Source organism: Saccoglossus kowalevskii, chromosome 15, assembly GCF_978046115.1.
Source record: "Saccoglossus kowalevskii chromosome 15, keSacKowa6.1, whole genome shotgun sequence".
NCBI classification, from domain to species: Eukaryota; Metazoa; Hemichordata; class Enteropneusta; family Harrimaniidae; genus Saccoglossus; species Saccoglossus kowalevskii.
This window is the reverse complement of record NC_140655.1, coordinates 441525-464627: the sequence shown is the minus strand read 5'-3', so window position 1 is coordinate 464627 and position 23103 is coordinate 441525. Positions and strand designations below refer to the sequence as shown.

At 38.2% G+C, this 23103-nt stretch overlaps 1 protein-coding gene across 2 annotated transcripts in view; it reads left to right on the top strand.

The window, feature by feature from the left end:
- Positions 1–19718: 19718 nt before the first annotated feature.
- Positions 19719–23103, top strand: part of LOC102802400 (polyamine-transporting ATPase 13A3-like) — a 340426-nt gene continuing 337041 nt past the window's right edge. For both annotated transcript variants that reach the window (XM_085508596.1, XM_085508595.1), the window contains exon 1: positions 19719–19818. In XM_085508596.1, coding sequence (XP_085364722.1) covers positions 19803–19818 — 16 coding nt within the window. In that variant the 5' untranslated portion in view covers positions 19719–19802. The remainder of the gene's footprint in view (positions 19819–23103) is intronic.

Sequence of the window (23103 nt, the reverse complement as noted above, 5' to 3'; positions counted from 1 at the left end):
TTGTACTGAAAATACTCTCCCTCGCGCATATTTGTACTGAAAATACCCCCCGCGCATATTTGTACTGAAAATACTCTCCCTTGCGCATATTTGTACTGAAAATACTCTCCCTCGCTCATATTTGTACTGAAGATACTCTCCGTCGCTTATATTTGTATCAAAAATACTCTCTCGCGCGCATATTTGTACTGAAAATACTCTCCTTGCGCATATTTGTACTGAAAATACTCTCCCTCGCTCATATTTGTACTGAAGATACTCTCCGTCGCTTATATTTGTATCAAAATACTCTCTCGCGCGCATATTTGTACTGAAAATACTCTCCCTCGCGCCTATTTGTAGTGAAAATTTTCTCTCAACGCATATTTATACTGAAAATACTCTCCCTCGCACGTATTTGTACTGAAATAACACTTCTCCCTCGCGCGTATTTGTATTGAAGATACTCTGAATCTACTCTCCCTCGCGCACATTTGTAATGAAAATACTCTCCCTTGCGCATATTTGTATTGAAGATACTCTCCGTCGCTTGTATTTGCACCGAATATGCTCTCTCGCGGACATATTTATACTGAAAATACTCTCCCTCGCGCTAATTTGTACTTAAAATACTCTCCCTCGCGCATGTTTGTTCTGTAAATACTCTCCCTCGCGCATATTTGTACTGAAAATACTCTCACGCGCGCACATTTGTACTCAAGCTGAAAATACTCTCCCTCGCGCATATTTGTACTGAAAATACTCTCCTTCGCTCATATTTGTACTGAAAATACTCTCCCTCGCGCATATTTGTACTGAAAATACCCCCCCCCCCCGCGCATATTTGTATTGAAAATAGTCTCCCTCGCGCATATTTGTGCTGAAGATACTCTCCTTCGCTCATATTTATACTGAAAATACTCTCCCTCGTGCATATTTGTACTGAAAATACTCTTCCTCGCGCATATTTGTACTGAAAATACTCTCCTTGGCTCATATTTGTACTGAAGATACTCTCCTTCGCTCATATTTGTACTGAAAATAATCTCCCTCGCGCATATTTGTATTGAAAATACTCTCCCTCGCGCATATTTGTACTGAAAATACTCTCCCTCGCGCATATTTGTACTGAAAATTCTCTCCCGCGCGCTAATTTGTACTGAAAATACTCTCCCTCGCGAATATTTGTACTGAAAATACTCTCCCTCGCGCATATTTGTACTGAAAATACTCTCCTTCGCTCATATTTGTACTGAAAATACTCTCCCTCGCACGTATTTGTACTGAAATAATACTCTCCCTCGCGCGTATTTGTATTGATGATACTCTTCTTCGCTCATATTTATACTGAAAATAGTCTCCCTTGCGCATATTTGTACTGAAAATAATCTCCCTCGCGGATATTTGTCTTGAAAATACTCTCCCTCGCCCATATTTGTACTGAAAATAGTCACCCTTGCGCGTATTTGTACTGAAAATACTCTCCTTCGCTCATATTTATACTGAAAATACTCTCCCTCGCGCATATGTGTAATGAAAATACTCTCCCTCGCGCATATTTGTACTGAAAATACTCTCAGTCGCGCATAATTGTACTGAAAATTCTCTCCCTCGGCGCTAATTTGTATTAAAAATACTCTCCTTCGCTCATATTTCTACTGAAGGTACTCTCCTTCGCTCATATTTATACTGAAAATACTCTCCCTCGCGCGTATTTGTAATGAAAATACTCTCCCTCGCGCATATTTGAACTGAAGATACTCTCCTTCGCTCATATTTCTACTGAAGGTACTCTCCTTCGCTCATATTTATACTGAAAATACTCTCTCCCTCGCGCATAATTGTAATGAAAATACTCTCCCTCGCTCTGATTTGTACTGAAGATACTCTCCTTCGCTCATATTTGTACTGAAAATACTCTCCCTCGCGCATATTTGTACTGAAAATACTCTCCTTTGCGCAAACTTGTACTCAAAATACCCTCCCTCGCGCATATTTATACTGAAAATACTCTCCCTTGCGCGTATTTGTACTGAAAGAATACTCTCCCACGGGCGTATTTGTACTGAAGATACTCTGACAATACTCTCCCTCGCGCATATTTGTACTGAAAATTCTTTTCCTCTCGCTATTCTGTCCTGAAAATACTCTCCCTCGCGCATATTTGTACTGAAAATACTCTCCCTTTGCGCAAACTTGTACTCAAAATACCCTCCCTCGCGCATATTTATACTGAAAATACTCTCCCTTGCGCGTATTTGTACTGAAAGAATACTCTCCCACGGGCGTATTTGTACAGAAGATACTCTGGAAATACTCTCCTCGCGCATATTTGTACTGAAAATTCTCTTCCTCTCGCTATTTTGTACTGAAAATACTCTCCCTCGCACATATTTGTACTGACAATTCTCTCCCTCTCGCTAATTTGTACTGAAAATACTCTCCCTTGCGCATATTTGTACTGAAAATACTCTCCCTCGCGTATATTTGTAGTGAAAATACTCTCCTTCGCTCATATTTGTACTGAAAATACTCTACTTCGCGCATATTTGTACTGAAAATACCCCCCGCGCATATTTGTACTGAAAATACTCTCCCTTGCGCATATTTGTACTGAAAATACTCTTCTTCGCTCACATTTCTACTGAAGATACTCTCCTTGGCTCATATTTGTACTGAAAATCCTCTCCCTCGCGCATATTTGTACTGAAAATTCTCTTCCTCGCGCTAATTTGTACTGAAAATACTCTCCCTCGCGTATATTTGTACTGAAAATACTCTCCCTCGCGCGTATTTGTACTGAAAATACTCTCCCTCGCGCATATTTGTACTGAAAATGCTCTCCCTCGCGCATATTTGTACTGAAAATAGTCTCCCTCGCGCATGTTTGTACTGAAGACATTCTTCCTCGTGCATATTTGTATTGAAAATACTCTCCTTCGCTCATATTTCTACTGAAGGTACTCTCCTTCGCTCATATTTATACTGAAAATACTCTCCCTCGCGCATATTTGTAACGAAAATACTCTCCCTCGCGCATATTTGTACTGAAAATACTCTCCCTCGCGCAAAATTGTACTGAAAATACTCTCCCTCGCGCATATTTGTAACGAAAATACTCTCCCTCGCGCATATTTATACTGAAAATACTCTCCCTTGCGCGTATTTGTACTGAAAGAATACTCTCCCACAGGCGTATTTGTACTGAAGATACTCTGACAATACTCTCCCTCGCGCATATTTGTACTGAAAATTCTCTCCCTCTCGCTAATTGGTACTGAAAATACTCTCCCTTGCGCATATTTGTACTGAAAATACTGTCCCTCGCGTATATTTGTACTGAAAATACTCTCCTTCGCTCATATTTGTAATGAAAATACTCTCCTTCGCGCATATTTGTACTGAAAATACCCCCCGCGCATATTTGTACTGAAAATACTCTCCCTTGCCCATATTTGTACTGAAAATACTCTCCTTCGCTCATATTTCTAATGAAGATACTCTCCTTCGCTCATATTTGTACAGAAAATACTCTCCCTCGCGCATATTTGTACTGAAAATTCTCTCCCTCGCGCTAATTTGTACTGAAAATACTCTCCCTAGCGCATATTTGTACTGAAAATACTCTCCCTTGCGCATATTTGTACGGAAAATACTCTCCTTCGCTCATATTTGTACTGAAAATACTCTCCCTCGCGCATATTTGTACTGAAAATACTCTCCCTCGCGCAAATTTGTACTGAAAATACTCTCCCTCGCGCAAATTTGTACTGAAAATACTCTCTCGCGCGCATATTTGTATTCAGGTTGAAAATAATCTCCATCGCGCATATTTGTACTGAAAATACTCTCCCTCGCACATATTTGTACTGAATATACTCTCCTTCGCTCTGATTTGTACTGAAAATACTCTCACTCGCGCATATTTGTACTGAAAATTCTCTTCCTCTCGCTATTTTGTACTGAAAATACTCTCCCTTTGCGCAAACTTATACTCAAAATACTCTCCCTCGCGCATATTTATACTGAAAATTCTCTCCCTCTCGCTAATTTGTACTGAAAATACTCTCCCTCGCGCATATATGTACTGAAAATACTCTCCCTCGCGCATATTTGTACTGAAAATACTCTCCTTCGCTCATATTTGTACTGAAAATACTCTCCCTCGCGCATATTTGTACTGAAAATACTCTCCTTCGCTCATATTTGTACTCAAAATACTCTCCCTCGCGCATATTTGTACTGAAAATAACGCCCCCCCCCCGCGCATATTTGTGCTGAAAATACTCTCCCTTGCGCATATTTGTACTGAAAATACTCTCCTTCGCTTATATTTATACTGAAGATACTCTCCGTCGCTTATATTTGTACCGAAAATATTCTCCCACGCGCATATTTGTACTGAAAATACTCTCCTTCGCTCATATTTGTACTGAAAATACTCTCCCTCGCGCATATTTGTACTGAAAATACTCTCCCTCGCGCAAATTTGTACTGAAAATACTCTCTCGCGCGCATATTTGTATTCAGGTTGAAAATAATCTCCATCGCGCATATTTGTACTGAAAATACTCTCCCTCGCACATATTTGTACTGAATATACTCTCCTTCGCTCTGATTTGTACTGAAAATACTCTCACTCGCGCATATTTGTACTGAAAATTCTCTTCCTCTCGCTATTTTGTACTGAAAATACTCTCCCTTTGCGCAAACTTATACTCAAAATACTCTCCCTCGCGCATATTTATACTGAAAATTCTCTCCCTCTCGCTAATTTGTACTGAAAATACTCTCCCTCGCGCATATATGTACTGAAAATACTCTCCCTCGCGCATATTTGTACTGAAAATACTCTCCTTCGCTCATATTTGTACTGAAAATACTCTCCCTCGCGCATATTTGTACTGAAAATACTCTCCTTCGCTCATATTTGTACTCAAAATACTCTCCCTCGCGCATATTTGTACTGAAAATAACGCCCCCCCCCGCGCATATTTGTGCTGAAAATACTCTCCCTTGCGCATATATGTACTGAAAATACTCTCCCTCGCGCATATTTGTACTGAAAATACTCTCCTTCGCTCATATTTGTACTGAAAATACTCTCCCTCGCGCATATTTGTACTGAAAATACCCCCCCCGCGCATATTTGTGCTGAAAATACTCTCCCTCGCACGTATTTGTACTGAAATAATACTCTCCCTCGCGCGTATTTGTATTGAAGATACTCTTCTTCGCTCATATTTATACTGAAAATAGTCTCCCTTGCGCATATTTGTACTGAAAATAATCTCCCTCGCGGATATTTGTCCTGAAAATACTCTCCCTCGCCCATATTTGTACTGAAAATAGTCACCCATGCGCGTATTTGTACTGAAAATACTCTCTTTCGCTGATATTTATACTGAAAATACTCTCCCTCGCGCATATTTGTACTGAAAATACTCTCCCTCGCGCATGTTTGTTCTGTAAATACTCTCCCTCGCGCATATTTGTACTGAAAATACTCTCACGCTCGCATATTTGTACTCAAGCTGAAAATACTCTCCCTCGCGCATATTTGTACTGAAAATACTCTCCTTCGCTCATATTTATACTGAAGATACTCTCCGTCGCTTATATTTGTACCGAAAATATTCTCCCACGCGCATATTTGTACTGAAAATACTCTTCTTCGCTCATATTTGTACTGAAAATACTCTCCCTCGCGCATATTTGTACTGAAAATACCCCCCCCCGCGCATATTTGTATTGAAAATAGTCTCCCTCGCGCATATTTGTGCTGATGATACTCTCCTTCGCTCATATTTATACTGAAAATACTCTCCCTCGTGCATATTTGTACTGAAAATACTCTCCCTCGCGCATATTTGTATTGAAAATACTCTCCCTCGCGCATATTTGTACTGAAGATACTCTCCGTCGCTTATAATTGTACCGAAAATATTCTCCCACGCACATATTTATACTGAAAATACTCTCCCTTGTGCGTATTTGTACTGAAAGATACTCTCCCTCGCGCTAATTTGTACTGAAAATTCTCTCCCTCGCGCATATTTGTACTGAAAATACTCTCCTTCGCTCATACTTGTACTCAAAATACTCTCCCTCGCGCCTGTTTCTACTGAAAATACTCTCCCTCGCGCATATTTATACGGAAAATACTCTCCCTTGCGCGTATTTGTAATGAAAGAATACTCTCCCTCGCGCGTATTTGTACTGAAGATAGTACTCTGAAAATACTCTCCCTCGCGCATATTTGTACTGAAAATTCTCTCCCTCGCGCTAATTTGTACTGAAAATACTCTCCCTCGCGCATATTTGTACTGAAAATACTCTCCCTCGCGTATATTTGTACTGAAAATACTCTCCTTCGCTCATATTTGTACTGAAAATACTCTCCCTCGCACATATTTGTACTGAAAATACCCCCCCCCCCGCGCATATTTGTGCTGAAAATACTCTCCCTCGCGCATATTTGTACTGAAAATACCCCCCGCGCATATTTGTACTGAAAATACTCTCCCTCGCGCATATTTGTACTGAAAATACCCCCCGCGCATATTTGTACTGAAAATACTCTCCCTTGCGCATATTTGTACTGAAAATACTCTCCCTCGCTCATATTTGCACTGAAGATACTCTCCGTCGCTTATATTTGTACCAAAAATACTCTTTCGCGCGCATATTTGTACTGAAAATATTCTCCCTCGCGCATATTTGTGCTGAAGATACTCTCCTTCGCTCATATTTATACTGAAAATACTCTCCCTCGTGCATATTTGTACTGAAAATACTCTCCCTCGCGCATATTTGTATTGAAAATACTCTCCCTCGCGCATATTTGTACTGAAAATACTCTCCCTCGCGCATATTTGTACTGAAAATTCTCTCCCTCGCGCTAATTTGTACTGAAAATACTCTCCCTTGCGCTAATTTGTAGTGTATTTGTAGTATTTGTAGTGAAAGAATTTGTAGTGAAAGAATACTTTCCCTCGCGCGTATGTGTAATGAAGATACTCTGAAAATACTCTCCCTCGCGCATAATTGTACTGAAAATTCTCTCCCTCGCGCTAATTTGTACTGAAAATACTCTCCCTCGCGCATATATGTACTGAAAATACTCTCCCTCGCGCATATTTGTACTGAAAATGCTCTCCTTCGCTCATATTTGTACTGAAAATACTCTCCCTCGCGCATATTTGTACTGAAAATACTCTCCTTCGCTCATATTTGTACTCAAAATACTCTCCCTCGCGCATATTTGTACTGAAAATACCCCCCCCCCGCGCATATTTGTGCTGAAAATACTCTCCCTCGCGTGTATTTGTATTGAAGATACTCTTCTTCGCTCATATTTATACTGAAAATAGTCTCCCTTGCGCATATTTGTACTGAAAATAATCTCCCTCGCGGATATTTGTCCTGAAAATACTCTCCCTCGCCCATATTTGTACTGAAAATAGTCACCCTTGCGCGTATTTGTACTGAAAATACTCTCCCTCGCGCATATTTGTACTGAAAATACTCTCCTTCGCTCATACTTGTACTCAAAATACTCTCCCTCGCGCCTGTTTCTACTGAAAATACTCTCCCTCGCGCATATTTATACGGAAAATACTCTCCCTTGCGCGTATTTGTACTGAAAGAATACTCTCCCTCGCGCGTATTTGTACTGAAGATAGTACTCTGAAAATACTCTCCCTCGCGCTAATTTGTACTGAAAATACTCTCCCTCGCGCATATTTGTACTGAAAATACTCTCCCTCGCGTATATTTGTACTGAAAATACTCTCCTTCGCTCATATTTGTACTGAAAATACTCTCCCTCGCGCATATTTGTACTGAAAATACTCTCCTTCACTGATATTTGTACTGAAAATAATCACCCTTGAGCATATTTGTTCTGAAAATTCTCTCCCTCGCGCATATTTGTACTGAAAATACTCCCTTTCGCGCATATTTGTACTGAAGATACTCTCCTTCGCGCAGATTTGTACTGAAGATACTCTCCTTCGCTCATATTTGTACTGAAAATACTCTCCCTCGCGCATATTTGTACTGAAAATACTCTCCCTCGCGCAAATTTGTACTGAAAATACTCTCTCGCGCGCATATTTGTATTCAGGTTGAAAATAATCTCCATCGCGCATATTTGTACTGAAAATACTCTCCCTCGCACATATTTGTACTGAATATACTCTCCTTCGCTCTGATTTGTACTGAAGATACTCTCCTTCGCTCATATTTGTACTGAAAATACTCTCCCTCGCGCATATTTATACTGAAAATACTCTCCCTTGCGCGTATTTGTACTGAAAGAATACTCTCCCTTGGGCGTATTTGTACAGAAGATACTCTGGAAATACTCTCCCTCGCGCATATTTGTACTGAAAATTCTCTTCCTCTCGCTATTTTGTACTGAAAATACTCTCCCTCGCGCATATTTGTACTGAAAATTTTCTCCCACTCGCTAATTTGTACTGAAAATACTCTCCCTCGCGCATATTTATACTGAAAATACTCACCTTCGCTCATATTTGTACTGAAAATACTCTCCCTCGCGCATATTTGTACTGAAAATACCCCGCGCATATTTGTACTGAAAATACTCTCCCTCGAGCATATTTGTACTGAAAATACCCCCCGCGCATATTTGTACTGAAGATACTCTCCCTCGCGCATATTTGTACTGAAAAAACCCCCCGCGCATATTTGTACTGAAAATACTCTCCCTTGCGCATATTTGTACTGAAAATACTCTCCCTCGCTCATATTTGTACTGAAGATACTCTCCGTCGCTTATATTTGTACCAAAAATACTCTCTCGCGCGCATATTTGTACTGAAAATATTCTCCCTCGCGCATATTTGTACTAAAAATACTCTCCCTCGCGCCTATTTGTAGTGAAAATTTTCTCTCAACGCATATTTATACTGAAAATACTCTCCCTCGCACGTATTTGTACTGAAATAATACTCTCCCTCGCGCGTATTTGTATTGAAGATACTCTGAAAATACTCTCCCTCGCGCATATTTGTAATGAAAATACTCTCCCTTGCGCATATTTGTATTGAAAATACTCTCCTTCGCTCATATTTGTACTGAAGATACTCTCCGTCGCTTATATTTGCACCGAAAATGCTCTCTCGCGGACATATTTATACTGAAAATACTCTCCCTCGCGCATATTTGTAATGAAAATACTCTCCCTCGCACATAATTGTACTGAAAATTCTCTCCCTCGCGCTAATTTGTACTTAAAATACTCTCACGCGCGCATATTTGTACTCAAGCTGAAAATACTCTCCCTCGCGCATATTTGTACTGAAAATACTCTCCTTCGCTCATATTTGTACTGAAAATACTCTCCCTCGCGCATATTTGTACTGAAAATACCCCCCCGCGCATATTTGTATTGAAAATAGTCTCCCTCGCGCATATTTGTGCTGAAGATACTCTCCTTCGCTCATATTTATACTGAAAATACTCTCCCTCGTGCATATTTGTACTGAAAATACTCTCCCTCGCGCATATTTGTACTGAAAATACTCTCCTTGGCTCATATTTGTACTGAAGATACTCTCCTTCGCTCATATTTGTACTGAAAATACTCTCCCTCGCGCATATTTGTACTGAAAATTCTCTCCCTCTCGCTAATTTGTACTGAAAATACTCTCCCTCGCGCATATTTATACTGAAAATACTCACCTTCGCTCATATTTGTACTGAAAATACTCTCCCTCGCGCATATTTGTACTGAAAATACCCCCCGCGCATATTTGTGCTGAAAATACTCTCCCTCGAGCATATTTGTACTGAAAATACCCCCCGCGCATATTTGTACTGAAGATACTCTCCCTCGCTCATATTTGTACTGAAGATACTCTCCGTCGCTTATATTTGTACCAAAAATACTCTCTCGCGCGCATATTTGTACTTAAAATATTCTCCCTCGCGCATATTTGTATTAAAAATACTCTCCCTCGCGCCTATTTGTAGTGAAAATTTTCTCTCAACGCATATTTATACTGAAAATACTCTCCCTCGCACGTATTTGTACTGAAATAATACTCTCCCTCGCGCGTATTTGTATTGAAGATACTCTCCTTCGCTCATATTTATACTGAAAAAAATCTCCCTCGCGCGTATTTGTACTGAAAATTCTCTCCCTCGCACACATTTGTACTGAAAATACTCTCCCTCGCGCATATTTGTCCTGAAGATCCTCTCCTTCGCTCATATTTATACAGAAAATACTCTCCCTCGCGCATATTTGTACTGAAAATACTCTCCTTCGCGCATATTTGTATTGAAAATACTCTCCCTCGCGCATATTTGTCCTGAAGATCCTCTCCTTCGCTCATATTTATACAGAAAATACTCTTCCTCGCGCATATTTGTACTGAAAATACTCTCCCTCGCGCATATTTGTACTGAAAATAGTCACCCTTGCGCGTATTTGTACTGAAGATACTCTCTTTCGCTCATATTTATACTGAAAATACTCTCCCTCGCGCATATTTGTACTGAAAATACTCTCCCTCGCGCATATTTGTACTGAAAATACTCTCCCTCACGCAGATTTGTACTGAAAATACTCTCCCTCGCGCATATTTGTACTGAAAATACTCTCCCTTCGCGCATCTTTGGACTCAAAATACTCTCCCTCGCGCCTATTTGTACTGAAAATACTCTCCCTCGCGCATATTTATACTGAAAATACTCTCCCTGGCGCATATTTTTACTGAAATTACTCTCCCTTGCGCATATTTGTACTGAAAATACTCTCCTTCGCTCATATTTGTACTGAAAATACTCTTTCTCGCGCAAATTTGTACTGAAAATACTCTCCCTCGCGCATATTTATACTGAAAATACTCTCCTTCGCTCATGTTTGTACTGAAAATACTCTCCCTCGCGCATATTTGTACTGAAAATACCCCCCGCGCATATTTGTACTGAAAATACTCTCCCTCGCGCATATTTGTACTGAAAATGCCCCCGCGTATATTTGTACTGAAAATAGTCTCCCTCGCGCATATTTGTACTGAAAATACCCCCGCGCATATTTGTACTGAAAATACTCTCCCTTGCGCATATTTGTACTGAAAATACTCTCCTTCGCTCATATTTGTACTGAAGATACTCTCCGTCGCTTATATTTGTACCACAAATACTCTCCCTCGCACGTATTTGTACTGAAATAATATTCTCCCTCGCGCATATTTGTACTAAAAATACTCTCCCTCGCGCCTATTTGTAGTGAAAATTTTCTCTGAGCGCATATTTATACTGAAAATACTCTCCCTCGCACGTATTTGTACTGAAATAATACTCTCCCTCGCGCATATTTGTAATGAAAATACTCTCCCTTGCGCATATTTGTATTGAAAATACTCTCCTTCGCTCATATTTGTACTGAAGATACTCTCCGTCGCTTATATTTGTACCGAAAATACTTTCCCTCGCGCATATTTGTACTAAAAATACTCTCCCTCGCGCCTATTTGTAGTGAAAATTTTCTCCCAGCGCATATTTATACTGAAAATACTCTCCCTCGCACGTATTTGTACTGAAAAATACTCTCCCTCGCGCGTATTTGTATTGAAGATACTCTCCTTCGCTCATATTTATACTGAAAATTCTCTCCCTCGCGCGTATTTGTACTGAAAATTCTCTCCCTCGCACACATTTGTACTGAAAATACTCTCCCTCGCGCATATTTGTCCTGAAGATCCTCTCCTTCGCTCATATTTATACAGAAAATACTCTCCCTCGCGCATATTTGTACTGAAAATACTCTCCTTCGCGCATATTTGTATTGAAAATACTCTCCTTCGCTCATATTTGTACTGAAGGTACTCTCCTTCGCTCATATTTATACTGAAAATACTCTCCCTTGCGCATATTTGTAATGAAAATACTCTCCCTCGCGCATATTTGTACTGAAAATACTCTCCCTCGCGCATAATTGTACTGAAAATTCTCTCCCTCGCGCTAATTTGTACTGAAAATACTCTCCGTCGCGCATGTTTGTACTGTAAATACTCTCCCTCGCGCATATTTGTACTGAAAATACTCTCACGCGCGCATATTTGTACTCAAGCTGAAAATACTCTCCCTCGCGCATATTTGTACTGAAAATACTCTCCTTCGCTCATATTTGTACTGAAAATACTCTCCCTCGCGCATATTTGTACTGAAAATACCCCCCCCCCGCATATTTGTGCTGAAAATACTCTCCCTTGCGCATATTTGTACTAAAAATACTCTCCTTCGCTCATATTTGTACTGAAGATGCTCTCCGCCGCTTATATTTGTACCGAAAATATTCTCCCACGCGCATATTTATACTGAAAATACTCTCCCTCGCACGTATTTGTACTGAAATAATACTCTCCCTCGCGCGTATTTGTATTGAAAATAGTCAAAGATGAATATCAGTTGTATTGACTTAAACTTTCACACCTTTTCCCCCTTTTTAGTGCTTTTACCATAGCTCCTACAAAAATGTAATCCTTGTACATCAAACAAAAAATTAAAAATGAAACTTTTTTTGGCGTGAGATGGTGATTTGAAGATGAGACCAATTTGTCTGCAAACTCTACACCCAGTGAAAGTATGTGTGAATGAGTTACAACGCAATGACGTATGGGTGTATAGTGCAATACGGGTATTTATGAAACGCACAGTAGACCGTGGGCCAGCTTAGCGTTCAATTAACTGAACCAGGATTTTTGATGACATAAAGCATGCTTCTACTACAGCAATAGAGAAACAAAGATGACTTTAGTTAATCTAAAATTGGATGTTATTTTGTGAATATATATGACTGCCACAAGGCTAAAAGTGTAAGGAAGCTGTGCAAAGTAATGGAAATTGGAGACGGGAAGTCATGCAACAGCAAATACAACTACATATACATGCAATTACAAGCACAAGTTTTACAAGTTACAATTACAAGTTTTAAAAGCACTCTGTTTATAAGTAGCCCCTTTACCTTCCGAAGAATCGCTGGCATGAAGTCGTGATGATCGTCTGGGCATGTTAGTGGAGGAACGTCGTGAATTAGCCCATTCTTAACGACATTGTTGGATCTTATCTTTGACTTGGTACAACATATATTGCATGAGATGTACAATGAGCAGGAGAAACATTTATTAACAACACGCATCAGACAATATAGAGAATAAAAGCAATAAAATAATAATCAAGACAGCAGACATGGAATAACAGACAACATATTACATGTGGTTTTTGAAAAGTTAACATTGTTGCTGAAGGAGTTTTAGACATTCTTACACCCCAAGAAAGTGACAAAAAATACTGTATCCTAACAAGTCAGTGTAAGTATTTGGCTGAATTGACATAAAGGCATGAGGGAAGGATAAAAAACAATCCACCGAAACAAAAATAAAATTGTCACGCACATGAAAAGCAATGTGTTTTGCATTTTTATCCACTAGTCAGTCAAATGCCAATGTAATAAAAAACAAAATAACATGTATACGTATATCATATGCATATGTCTCTTGTCTTTGTATCAATGTCTGAAAAACTGGGTCGGACACATGAACACAAATTCAATATGGCTACCAGTCAGCCATTTTGAATCAAGTCACAAAACAAACTGATGTCTATTGGTAACCCACCATGTGTAACGTTCACAAGAAGGTTGAATCAAATTGACCTCGTCAAGTATGAGAAGTAATTGATTTGAAATTTTATGATTTGAGGTTTAAATGTTATCACAACCTGAAAACAATTGAAGAGAATATGCAACTTATGATGTCGTACTACAAAATTTAAATAAACTAGAAGAAAGTGCATCCGAAATTGGACACGTGAAAATAATGAAATAAAAATGACCATCAGTTGATCATTTTTAATCAAAGTGTGAAACAAAAAGATGTGTCAGTAACCCCACCATGGATGATGTCAATACTGGATTTGAATGAAATCCACCCAGGCACCTAAGAAACAATTGAAAAAATGTTGCATTTTAGTGTTTTGAGAGAAAAAGTGGCAGGCAGGTCTGACAAATGTCAAAAACATATTTATGTGCCTATGTATACCAATATGTATTACCTTTGTCAAAACATGTCCCAAACTGAAATGTATGCCAGATGAATGAATGCACAGTTTGCATACAAATTAGCATAACATTTGCATGTTATTTAGCATAATATTGAACTTCGGCCTAATCAGTATTCTTTTATATTTAGAAATATTAGTAATTTCATAAATTTCATAAAAATGATGTACATGTTTACCCCCCAAAACAAACAAACAAACAAACACAAATGTACAGTCACCATGCAAATCGCATATTGTGCATGTGCTGAAGTGGGTAACAACAAACAAAATGGCCTGAAAACATGCTTCAATACCAAAACTTTCCACACTGTTCAGTTACTTATATTTTTACAAGCGTTATATGGAGCCCTGTCTTCATGAGTAATTATTAAATAAGTGTTGTACATTTAATACAAAATAACAAAAAAAACCCACAGCATCGTGACCTATATCAAACATATGAAAATTTGTGCTTACAACTGGTTTTTAATCCGTGTCGAAAACGTGCATAGAATGGTCGTTTTGTGCACGTTTTCGACACGGCTTATCAGCTACCTCAAGTGCCAAATCCATGAAATAAACAACCAATGTCAATAGAGTAGCCTAGGTGTTAAAAATGGATTAAGTACTGGCAAACCAGCTTCTGCATAGGTATATTTCTAAACGCTTGCTTTTTAGCTGATTTAGTCATCATTTTTGAACTCAGAAGCCCGCAAAACCTGATATTACATGTGAGAACGAAACAAATCCGTCGAGATTTCACGTTTTCCCGTAAAAGGGATGCTGGCTGTTCCCTCTCTGGACTCCCTCCCCGCGTATACTAGTACTGGTACTACCATGGATTAGTACCTTCCATGGTACTACCAACTCTAACCATGTCCCCATTTGGTGACGCATGTCAACTATAAATGGGCATCAATACTCATTTCGCCCAATATTTCGCTTTTATAACATTTTATAACATATCACTTAATTTCCGACCGGAAACACGACCATGTTTTTATCCCTTTTTTTCTCACTCGCTTATTAAAAACATGAGTTGTCGAAATGGTTGTTTTAGTGCTAAAGTTTGAGGATTCAATGAGTATTAACCATTATTTAATTTTGAACGACACTTCCAAACCATCATACTTTGTTTCGTTCGCGAACGTACAGCGGGACTGTGTTCCGTTTGAATCCAGGGCTGCTATATCGTTTCAACAACATGATTATCGAGACAATTACGTGATACAGGCAATGCTAACTCCTTAGGGCAGAGAGCAGATACACCAGGAACATATTGATGCCACGGCCATGTATTTAAAATGCGAGCATGCAGACGGGCGATATTTCTGGGTTCGCGCGCTCGAAAAAATAAGCGAAAATTATTCAACAGGCGGTTGCAAAAGCGATTAAAAATGATAATCGAAAAGCAGAAGCGAGCAGGAGGTTGGGTGAAATTAGTGCTGTACATTCAGGTCCTTCGTAAAAATACGATCGGCCAAGATCTATATCATTCTGAGGCACGCTAGAGACAGACAAAATGCAGTTTTAAATATTGACACCGTTCGTATTTTTTAAATGAGTCAAAAAATAAATAAATTGTATGCTGTTTAAGCGATGATGGATCGAAACAGACTCGTTTTGCAAGTTTTTAACGGCTACGTTCTGCTGAAGATATAAGACTTCACTTTCGGAGTTATTACCGAAGATAATGTACGACAGCAAAAAACAACAACATTTGGTTATGTGAAATAGAGTAACATTCATGTAGGTCCAATCAGTACTGTTGTATCGTCTATTTCGTCAACCGAACGTTACTACCCGGACCTGCTCGTCGATTATTATTGCAAATGTCATTTTTTCCAGAATCAATTGGGTATAAGTACGTTATTTTAGAATGATTTTCATTTGGTTTCACCAAAGACAATTGTCTTTGGTTTCACGTGATAGTTAATCTGATTTATCATATAGCATTACAAACAGGAAGTCCTCGGCATGGGTCAGAGTACTAGTATGCAACCTTTGTGATAAAAATGAAGTAGAAAATGAGTATCACCTCATGATGTCATGTAAAAGATATACCCCCGAAAGAAATGTCCTATTCGAAATAGCAAAAACCATAATCCAAAACTTTAAAAATTTGCCGCTAAAGACTCAATTCATAGCCTTGCTAAACAACAGTGGCCTAACACTCCCCGTAGCAAGGTACCTAAAGAAGTGTTTTGAAATAAGACAGCAACCCCAGTGACAACCTTCTCTCACTATTTGAGTTTTGCATTTTGTTTTCTATCTATCGTAGTATCATAATTTTATACTAGCTATTATCTGTAATGTATTAGCTTAGATTGTTTTTTTTTTCTTTTTGTTTTTTTTTCTTATCTATTTTCTGTTTTGTAACCTTTTATTCCTTTTTAAACTTTTGTAACCTTTGCCAATCCCTCCGGGGAATGTGTAAGTGTTAATAAAATTATTATTAAGTATACCCCAGACCACTCGTTTTGATGAATGGTCTGGGTGTGGCTTGTGGGTAAGAATAGAAAATGAATTTCGGTGAGGTTGTGATTATTTGGATTTTTGAGAACGGATTTTTACTATTGAAATGAAATTATCACGTCTAGGGGTGAATTGTTAATAGGTGAAGTGATGTTAAAAACATAAGTAGTTCATCTTCTTGCGTACACCGCAACAACAAAGGTTTATTTTCTAACACAGATCTCCAGTCAAGGGGGTGGCGTTTGGACGTAACCCCGGAGTTAAACCATAGACAAAATAGTAGGAAGGACAAGCAACTCCAGCGATTCTATTGTAGCGGGGTAGGCTGGAAATAAGTTAAGCTGATTTAAACTAACCGTTAACATAAACTAAATATTTATTTCGATTTCTCGTTAAGGTAGAGATGCCTGACAGGTATTTTAATTAGTTAATTCGGCAACCAAGATGACCTCCCTTGTCCACAAAACTATATACAGACAAAACAAAGTCAGCTTGGACATTCAGTTGTGAGACATGACAAAATAAACGGTGCCAATGATAGATTTCGCGAATGAAAGAACAAAATAAACGCAATCAAAGGCGCCGACCACGCGCGTTCGAAATATTTAGAACTGACGAGAAATTTCATCTTTCACTCACGCAAACGCACACACATGCTATTTCCGTATATTGAATACGTTGGTAACGGAAGGGACAAGTTTAAATCATCTTTGTATTAACACAACTTGAAAGCAACAGTCTCACACTGAATATATGTTTATAAATTATCAAACTAAACAATCAATGAAGCGGACTGCGTAATTTCGTTGATGAGAGTCGCCTACGGTATTCCATGGGTATTCTAAATGGCCGATGCTGATCACGAGTTCCCGTGTGTAGATGATTTGCTCGATGTTTTTTTTTTCGGATTTTGATGACGGTGGAAATGATAGTGAAGAAGATCCAAACGCAGCAGACACAGCAATTCATGTTAACAACTCTGTGTGTGTGATTCAGAGCCCGGGCATCAACATCGAAAATAACTAAGATTTGCGTTTTCTTGATCGTCACGTAAAAGAAACCCTTTGAAACGCTAACAAAAAACCGATAATAGTGAAAATAAAATAATAAAGACAATCGTGCCTCATTTATTCACAAGTATTCGAGTTATTTTGTTGAAATTATTAATAAAAACAGGGTATAACGTAGGTAGACGTGCATTCAGGCTGAAAGACTGGACGTGTAGTCAAGATGGCGACAGACGTGAAAACGGAAAACGGAATGAAAGTCTATTAAAAAAAATACGAGACAGACAACAATAAAAACAAGTGTAGTCAGTGAAAATAACAAAATTTGACGATTCATGCATCATGAAAACAATAATATTCGTGTATTTTGTCGAATACGGGGCACAAACGTACACATGCATTCCGTTTAAAAGTGTGAATAAGTAGTCAAGATGACGACAGACATAAAAACGGACGGATTGAAAGTTAATTTCAAAATAAGTGCAAGACAGAGAACAACAAAAACCGAGCACAGTCGGTGGAAAATAACATAATAAGAAGATTCATGCATCATGAAAACTAAAATATTCGAGTATTTTGACGAAAACGGGGTACAATCTTAGACATGAATTCCGGTTGAAAGAGTGTAAGCTATTGTCAAGATGGTGACAGACGAGAGAACATACGGATTCAAAGTCTGTTTGAAAAAAAAATGCGTGGCAGAGAAAAATAAAAAAATGAGCATAGTCGGTAAACAATAACATAATAAGATTCATGCACCATGAAAACAAAAATATTCAAATATTTTGTCGAAAATGGGGTACAGACTGAATATAACATGTACGGAAACATTACTGCCGTCTGAAACTAACTTTTAATTTTATTCAATTAATTAGTGACATCGTATGGAAGTAAATATGACGTCATTGTTTACTTGCTCATCATAATATTCCAGCCCTGCTTACGTTGGGCTTACGGCGTTTGACATTGGTGTTACTATACTACTATACTGTCTATGGTTAAACAGGGCCCAAATTGATAGGGAGTACAACACGGAAGTGGAAGAGCTGTCCATGCATTGACCAATCACACAAGAGCTCACAAACACCAATGAAATATTTGTTGTTGTACTTAACAAAGGGGTTTGGCACTAAAAACAATGGAACGTTTATAGGCTTAACGTTGGATTTAGATCGTGTTATAATCCAAATCCTCTACTAAGACTTGTAAGCACCAATTTTCATATGAAGGCTGCTAATGTGTCGACAACGAATATACTGTAAAACACTTCGAAATAACTACATGCAATTTTAGCTAAATGCATGAACTAACATTACCTTATTTTAGCTAAACTGTCCACAATCTCATTGTGAGAATATACTTTAAAAAAATAACAACATCTAGAAAAATTTAGAATTCTAGCTAAGCAGATGTTTCATAGTATGTGGTGGCCATACAATAGTGTTGAAAATCAAACAAATGGCAATTGAGGGCAACATGATTCATCAAATAATCCATCTGTCGCGAATCATGGTTTGTTAGGTTTAATTAATTCAGTACGATCCCCAGAAACACACATACACACATGAAGGAAACAACGTGATGGTCATACCGAGAATACGTCACGAAGGTCGCATTTGTAAGCCTCAACTTTCATGTAACCAGCAAATATATAATGTATACACATACGCTATTAGATACACATTACTATTTACATCACACACAATAAATTAAACCCTAGAATATTTATTGCCGTGGCCAATATATGACACTGTTATATTTATGAATTATTTAAATATTTACCTTATATTTAGAAGTACTTTTTAAAGTACTGCTAAGCAAATTATTTAATTATATATTTTTTAGGTAATTTGTTCCATACAGAAAAGGCATTATAGAAGCCGCGCAGTCTTTCAAATGCCCCCCCCCCCCTCTGTGTCCAAGCCTCACAAATAATTTGGATACGCACTCTTAAAATAGACTGGAAGTGTAACTGGTAACCATTATAGAAATCGAAAAAGTAAGATAACCACTCTCTCCAAATGAAAAACGTAGCTACTGTTAGCAAAGTAACATGAGCGCCGTATTACAGAGTGTGGGTGTTTATTTGTTCCCACTTAAAAAAACTAAGTTGGTTGAACCCATCCCAGTGAAGACAGAGGTCAAGGGTTATGGTTACTTGACGTAAGTCTATTCACAAACGCATGTATTAGATGTTGGCTTCGCTGTGCATGTGAAAGCGACAGAAAGAGCGGGAATCTGTGCATACGGACCGAATCAGACATGTCACCTGGAGCAGGTAAGCGTAAATACCGTTATTTATTTCCGTGTGTAACTTTTTGCCAAGTCCCAGCAACGTGTGTGCACGCGACGAGCAGGCAAACCGCTCTTCGTCCGATCTGTGCTGTTGACCGTGCTGGTAGAAGGTGACCATTTAGTGAAGGTTCTATATAACATTCCAGGTTGTCGGCAGTGTTTACTGGAACACTTGATCAGTCATTGTTAAGTCTCTATGTGCGTGTTCATTTTTCATACGGTGTCATTTTGATACACTTCTTACAATTGTTGTTGTTGGGGGTCGACACAGCTATTTTTTAGAAACCCCGGGCTGTACCGATATTTTTCAGACAAACACTGTCACTAAGTAAGAAAATACTTTCAAGTGTGTGTGCACGCTGCGATATTTGTTGTTATCGTGTGAATACAGGTCTACCCATTAAGTTCAGCAACAACACACATTGAAGGACACTCAATAAAACCAAACCCAGTCGAGCAACAAACTGGCTGTGACATCACATTATATGATCTGGAACATCCTGTTTGGTTCACTAGGCCTTGGTCACTTGACTTATTTCTTTATCGAACTGCAGTATTATATTACGAAGTCGATGTAGTCTCAGAAAATTAATACAATGAAACTTACTACACGATATGTTTTTGTTATATCCATATATATAACAGTAAATATTTGCAAAGAAAGATTTATTAATCAAATTCCAAACAGAGGTGTAATTGGATGTACCACCCTCTGTTCTCTGATATTTGATACTTCATAGGAGTGTGAATAACTTAATATCTGCTCAATACACAGTCATATCATTCAGCTTTAGTTTGTACTAGTTTTGTAATTTATAAATTAAGTGTAATTTGAAACAATTTAATATAATTACAAATCATTTTAAAAAAGCAAACAAAAACGGAGTGAAGTTTGTCTTGTTATATTTTCCAGTTCAAACGGTTTTCTTTAGATTTAAGGATTACCAGTACTAGAGTTTGGGGGGTTCTTTATATCAGATTGGAATATTTTCTTTTGTTTAAATTTGAAATATCAACAGTATTGTATGTCCGTGATCAAAATAGAATTGAATCACTAAAAACAAATAGGCTCATACACAGTTATGAGTTTTGTAAAACTTTACTACAACCAGAAAAAATTATAACACAGTGCACAGTAAGTGCCCCTCTCTTTTTTCCGTTGCTTATTTTAAGTTTTTCCACTATTTGGCAGAAATAAAAAAACAGGTTATGAGCAGTCCTTTTAATTTGTTTTTAAAGATTATGATAAAAATACTCTTTATCCATAGAATGTACTTGAAATCTTGAAGTATGCAGTATGCATTGACTTCACATCAGTTCATTGCCATGCATATTGAATGTATCACTGTTTTTGTTTATCTAAATGCTTTAGTCCAAATAGAATCCTGTTAGTGAATGAAAACATTGTTGCTATTTTTGGAGATAATCTTTGTTTAAATTATTATTACAAGCAGAAAAAAAAGTTGTAGAATAATAATGTAATCACGAGAATAATGCAAAATATTCAGTTACGCTTTGGTCAATAAGATCGTCGTACTTCTTTTGTGCATACTTTGCGATAACTTTATAATATGCTCAATGCTCGTAGTAACCTAATATTAATTGTACTCACTTATACTATACAAATATAAAATTGAAGTTTAACCACTAAATCAAAATCCTTTATATTGTATCACTGTAGTTGTACGTTGTAATACCTTTAAATCAGGAGAAGTTTTCATTGCTTGCAGAAGACCTTTGGTAATGTCCATTATCCATAAGTTTCTGTTTTTCCTCAATTATGACCAATTTACGCAGAACAAATTTCCCATCAAAAATACATTCACAACGTTCAAAATTAATCATTCGTTAATCATGTATATATTTTGAATGCTTAAATTGTAAACCATTTTTCAGTTTTCTATTAAAACTTCTAACATTCCAAGACAAAAAGTTTAAAAATGATGGACCAAGGCCATGTCCCTATCGTGTAGCATCAGCTATTGCACCTCTATCGCTTGACAGCTGTTTATGCTGTAGTCGTGTTCGTGGATTTTTAACTCGTTTTGGTGAAGCTCGTCCTTCTCTTCCCGATCTTTGTCGTTCTTTTTGTTGGCCAATTTCTCCTTCCGGGACAATAACCAGCTTTCCTCTCTTGAAGTACCCTTTACGACCCTGGGATTTCAGCTTGTTTAGCGATTCACGCTGCCGTCTCGTGAGGTCATTTCCAATACCTATCCCAGCCTCTTTTAAAGAAGGCCGACCGGAGAGTGCATTTATCTTGTCATCTGAATGATGAAATTTAGCTATTATCGGTCGTACACGACCTTGTATTTGTGAGCTTGGTACCTATACTTTATCTTTCACATTTGCATTTAAAATATTGATTACCTTATCTTTACATTTAGCAAACGTTTCACCAGTTTCCTCAGCAATTCCGTAAAATCTGACATTGTCCCGTCTACTAACCGCTTCCTGCTTATCCGCATCTTGATCCAAGATATCAAGTCGTGAAATAATTTGGTCAAGCTTGTTATCAATTTCAGCTACATCGAGCCCGCATATATTTCCATTTTTGCTGATTTCATCAACTTCATTTTTCAGTTCACAGAGCGATTTATCTAACTTAGTTACTCGTTCATCAAGTCGCGAATATTTCTTGCGCAGTTGGTCCTGGTTTTGCTTCCCTCAGTTCCCGGCGTATTTCATCACCATTCCGGTTAATTTCCGTCAAAAGATCAGATTTCATATCTTGCATAGCCTTGATGATGTCCTTTTCTGGTCCTGGATTACTTTCGATATCTCCAGCGCATAGTAATATACTTGGAATGTGAGGATTTACGAGTGATTCGCAGCGGTTGAATGTCAGCATTAAGTTCGAGTCTACGGAATGCAATGTACATCACACTGACAAGTCCAAGTTCATGAATATATTACCGTTTTCGATCTGCATTTCTTCAGCTACGTCAATCATACATGTTAATTTTCCCATATTTTCCAACCAGACATGAAATTGGTCTATACCTTTGGCCACCATGAAACCACCACCAATATTAATGGAAAATACACGGGTAATACATATCATTCTGTTCATAAAGTCGTTGAGAGGAGACCATCTTGAGTATGGCATATATCCGTCACTAAGCAAAACTGCTTTCCAACTTTTAGGTTGAGTAAACAAACCAATAATGGCTCTCCACGCCACAATTCCAACACCCATCGATGCTACTTTAAGTATCACTGTTTATAAAGTCCAGGTAGTCAAGTAATACTCACAAATAACGAAAAA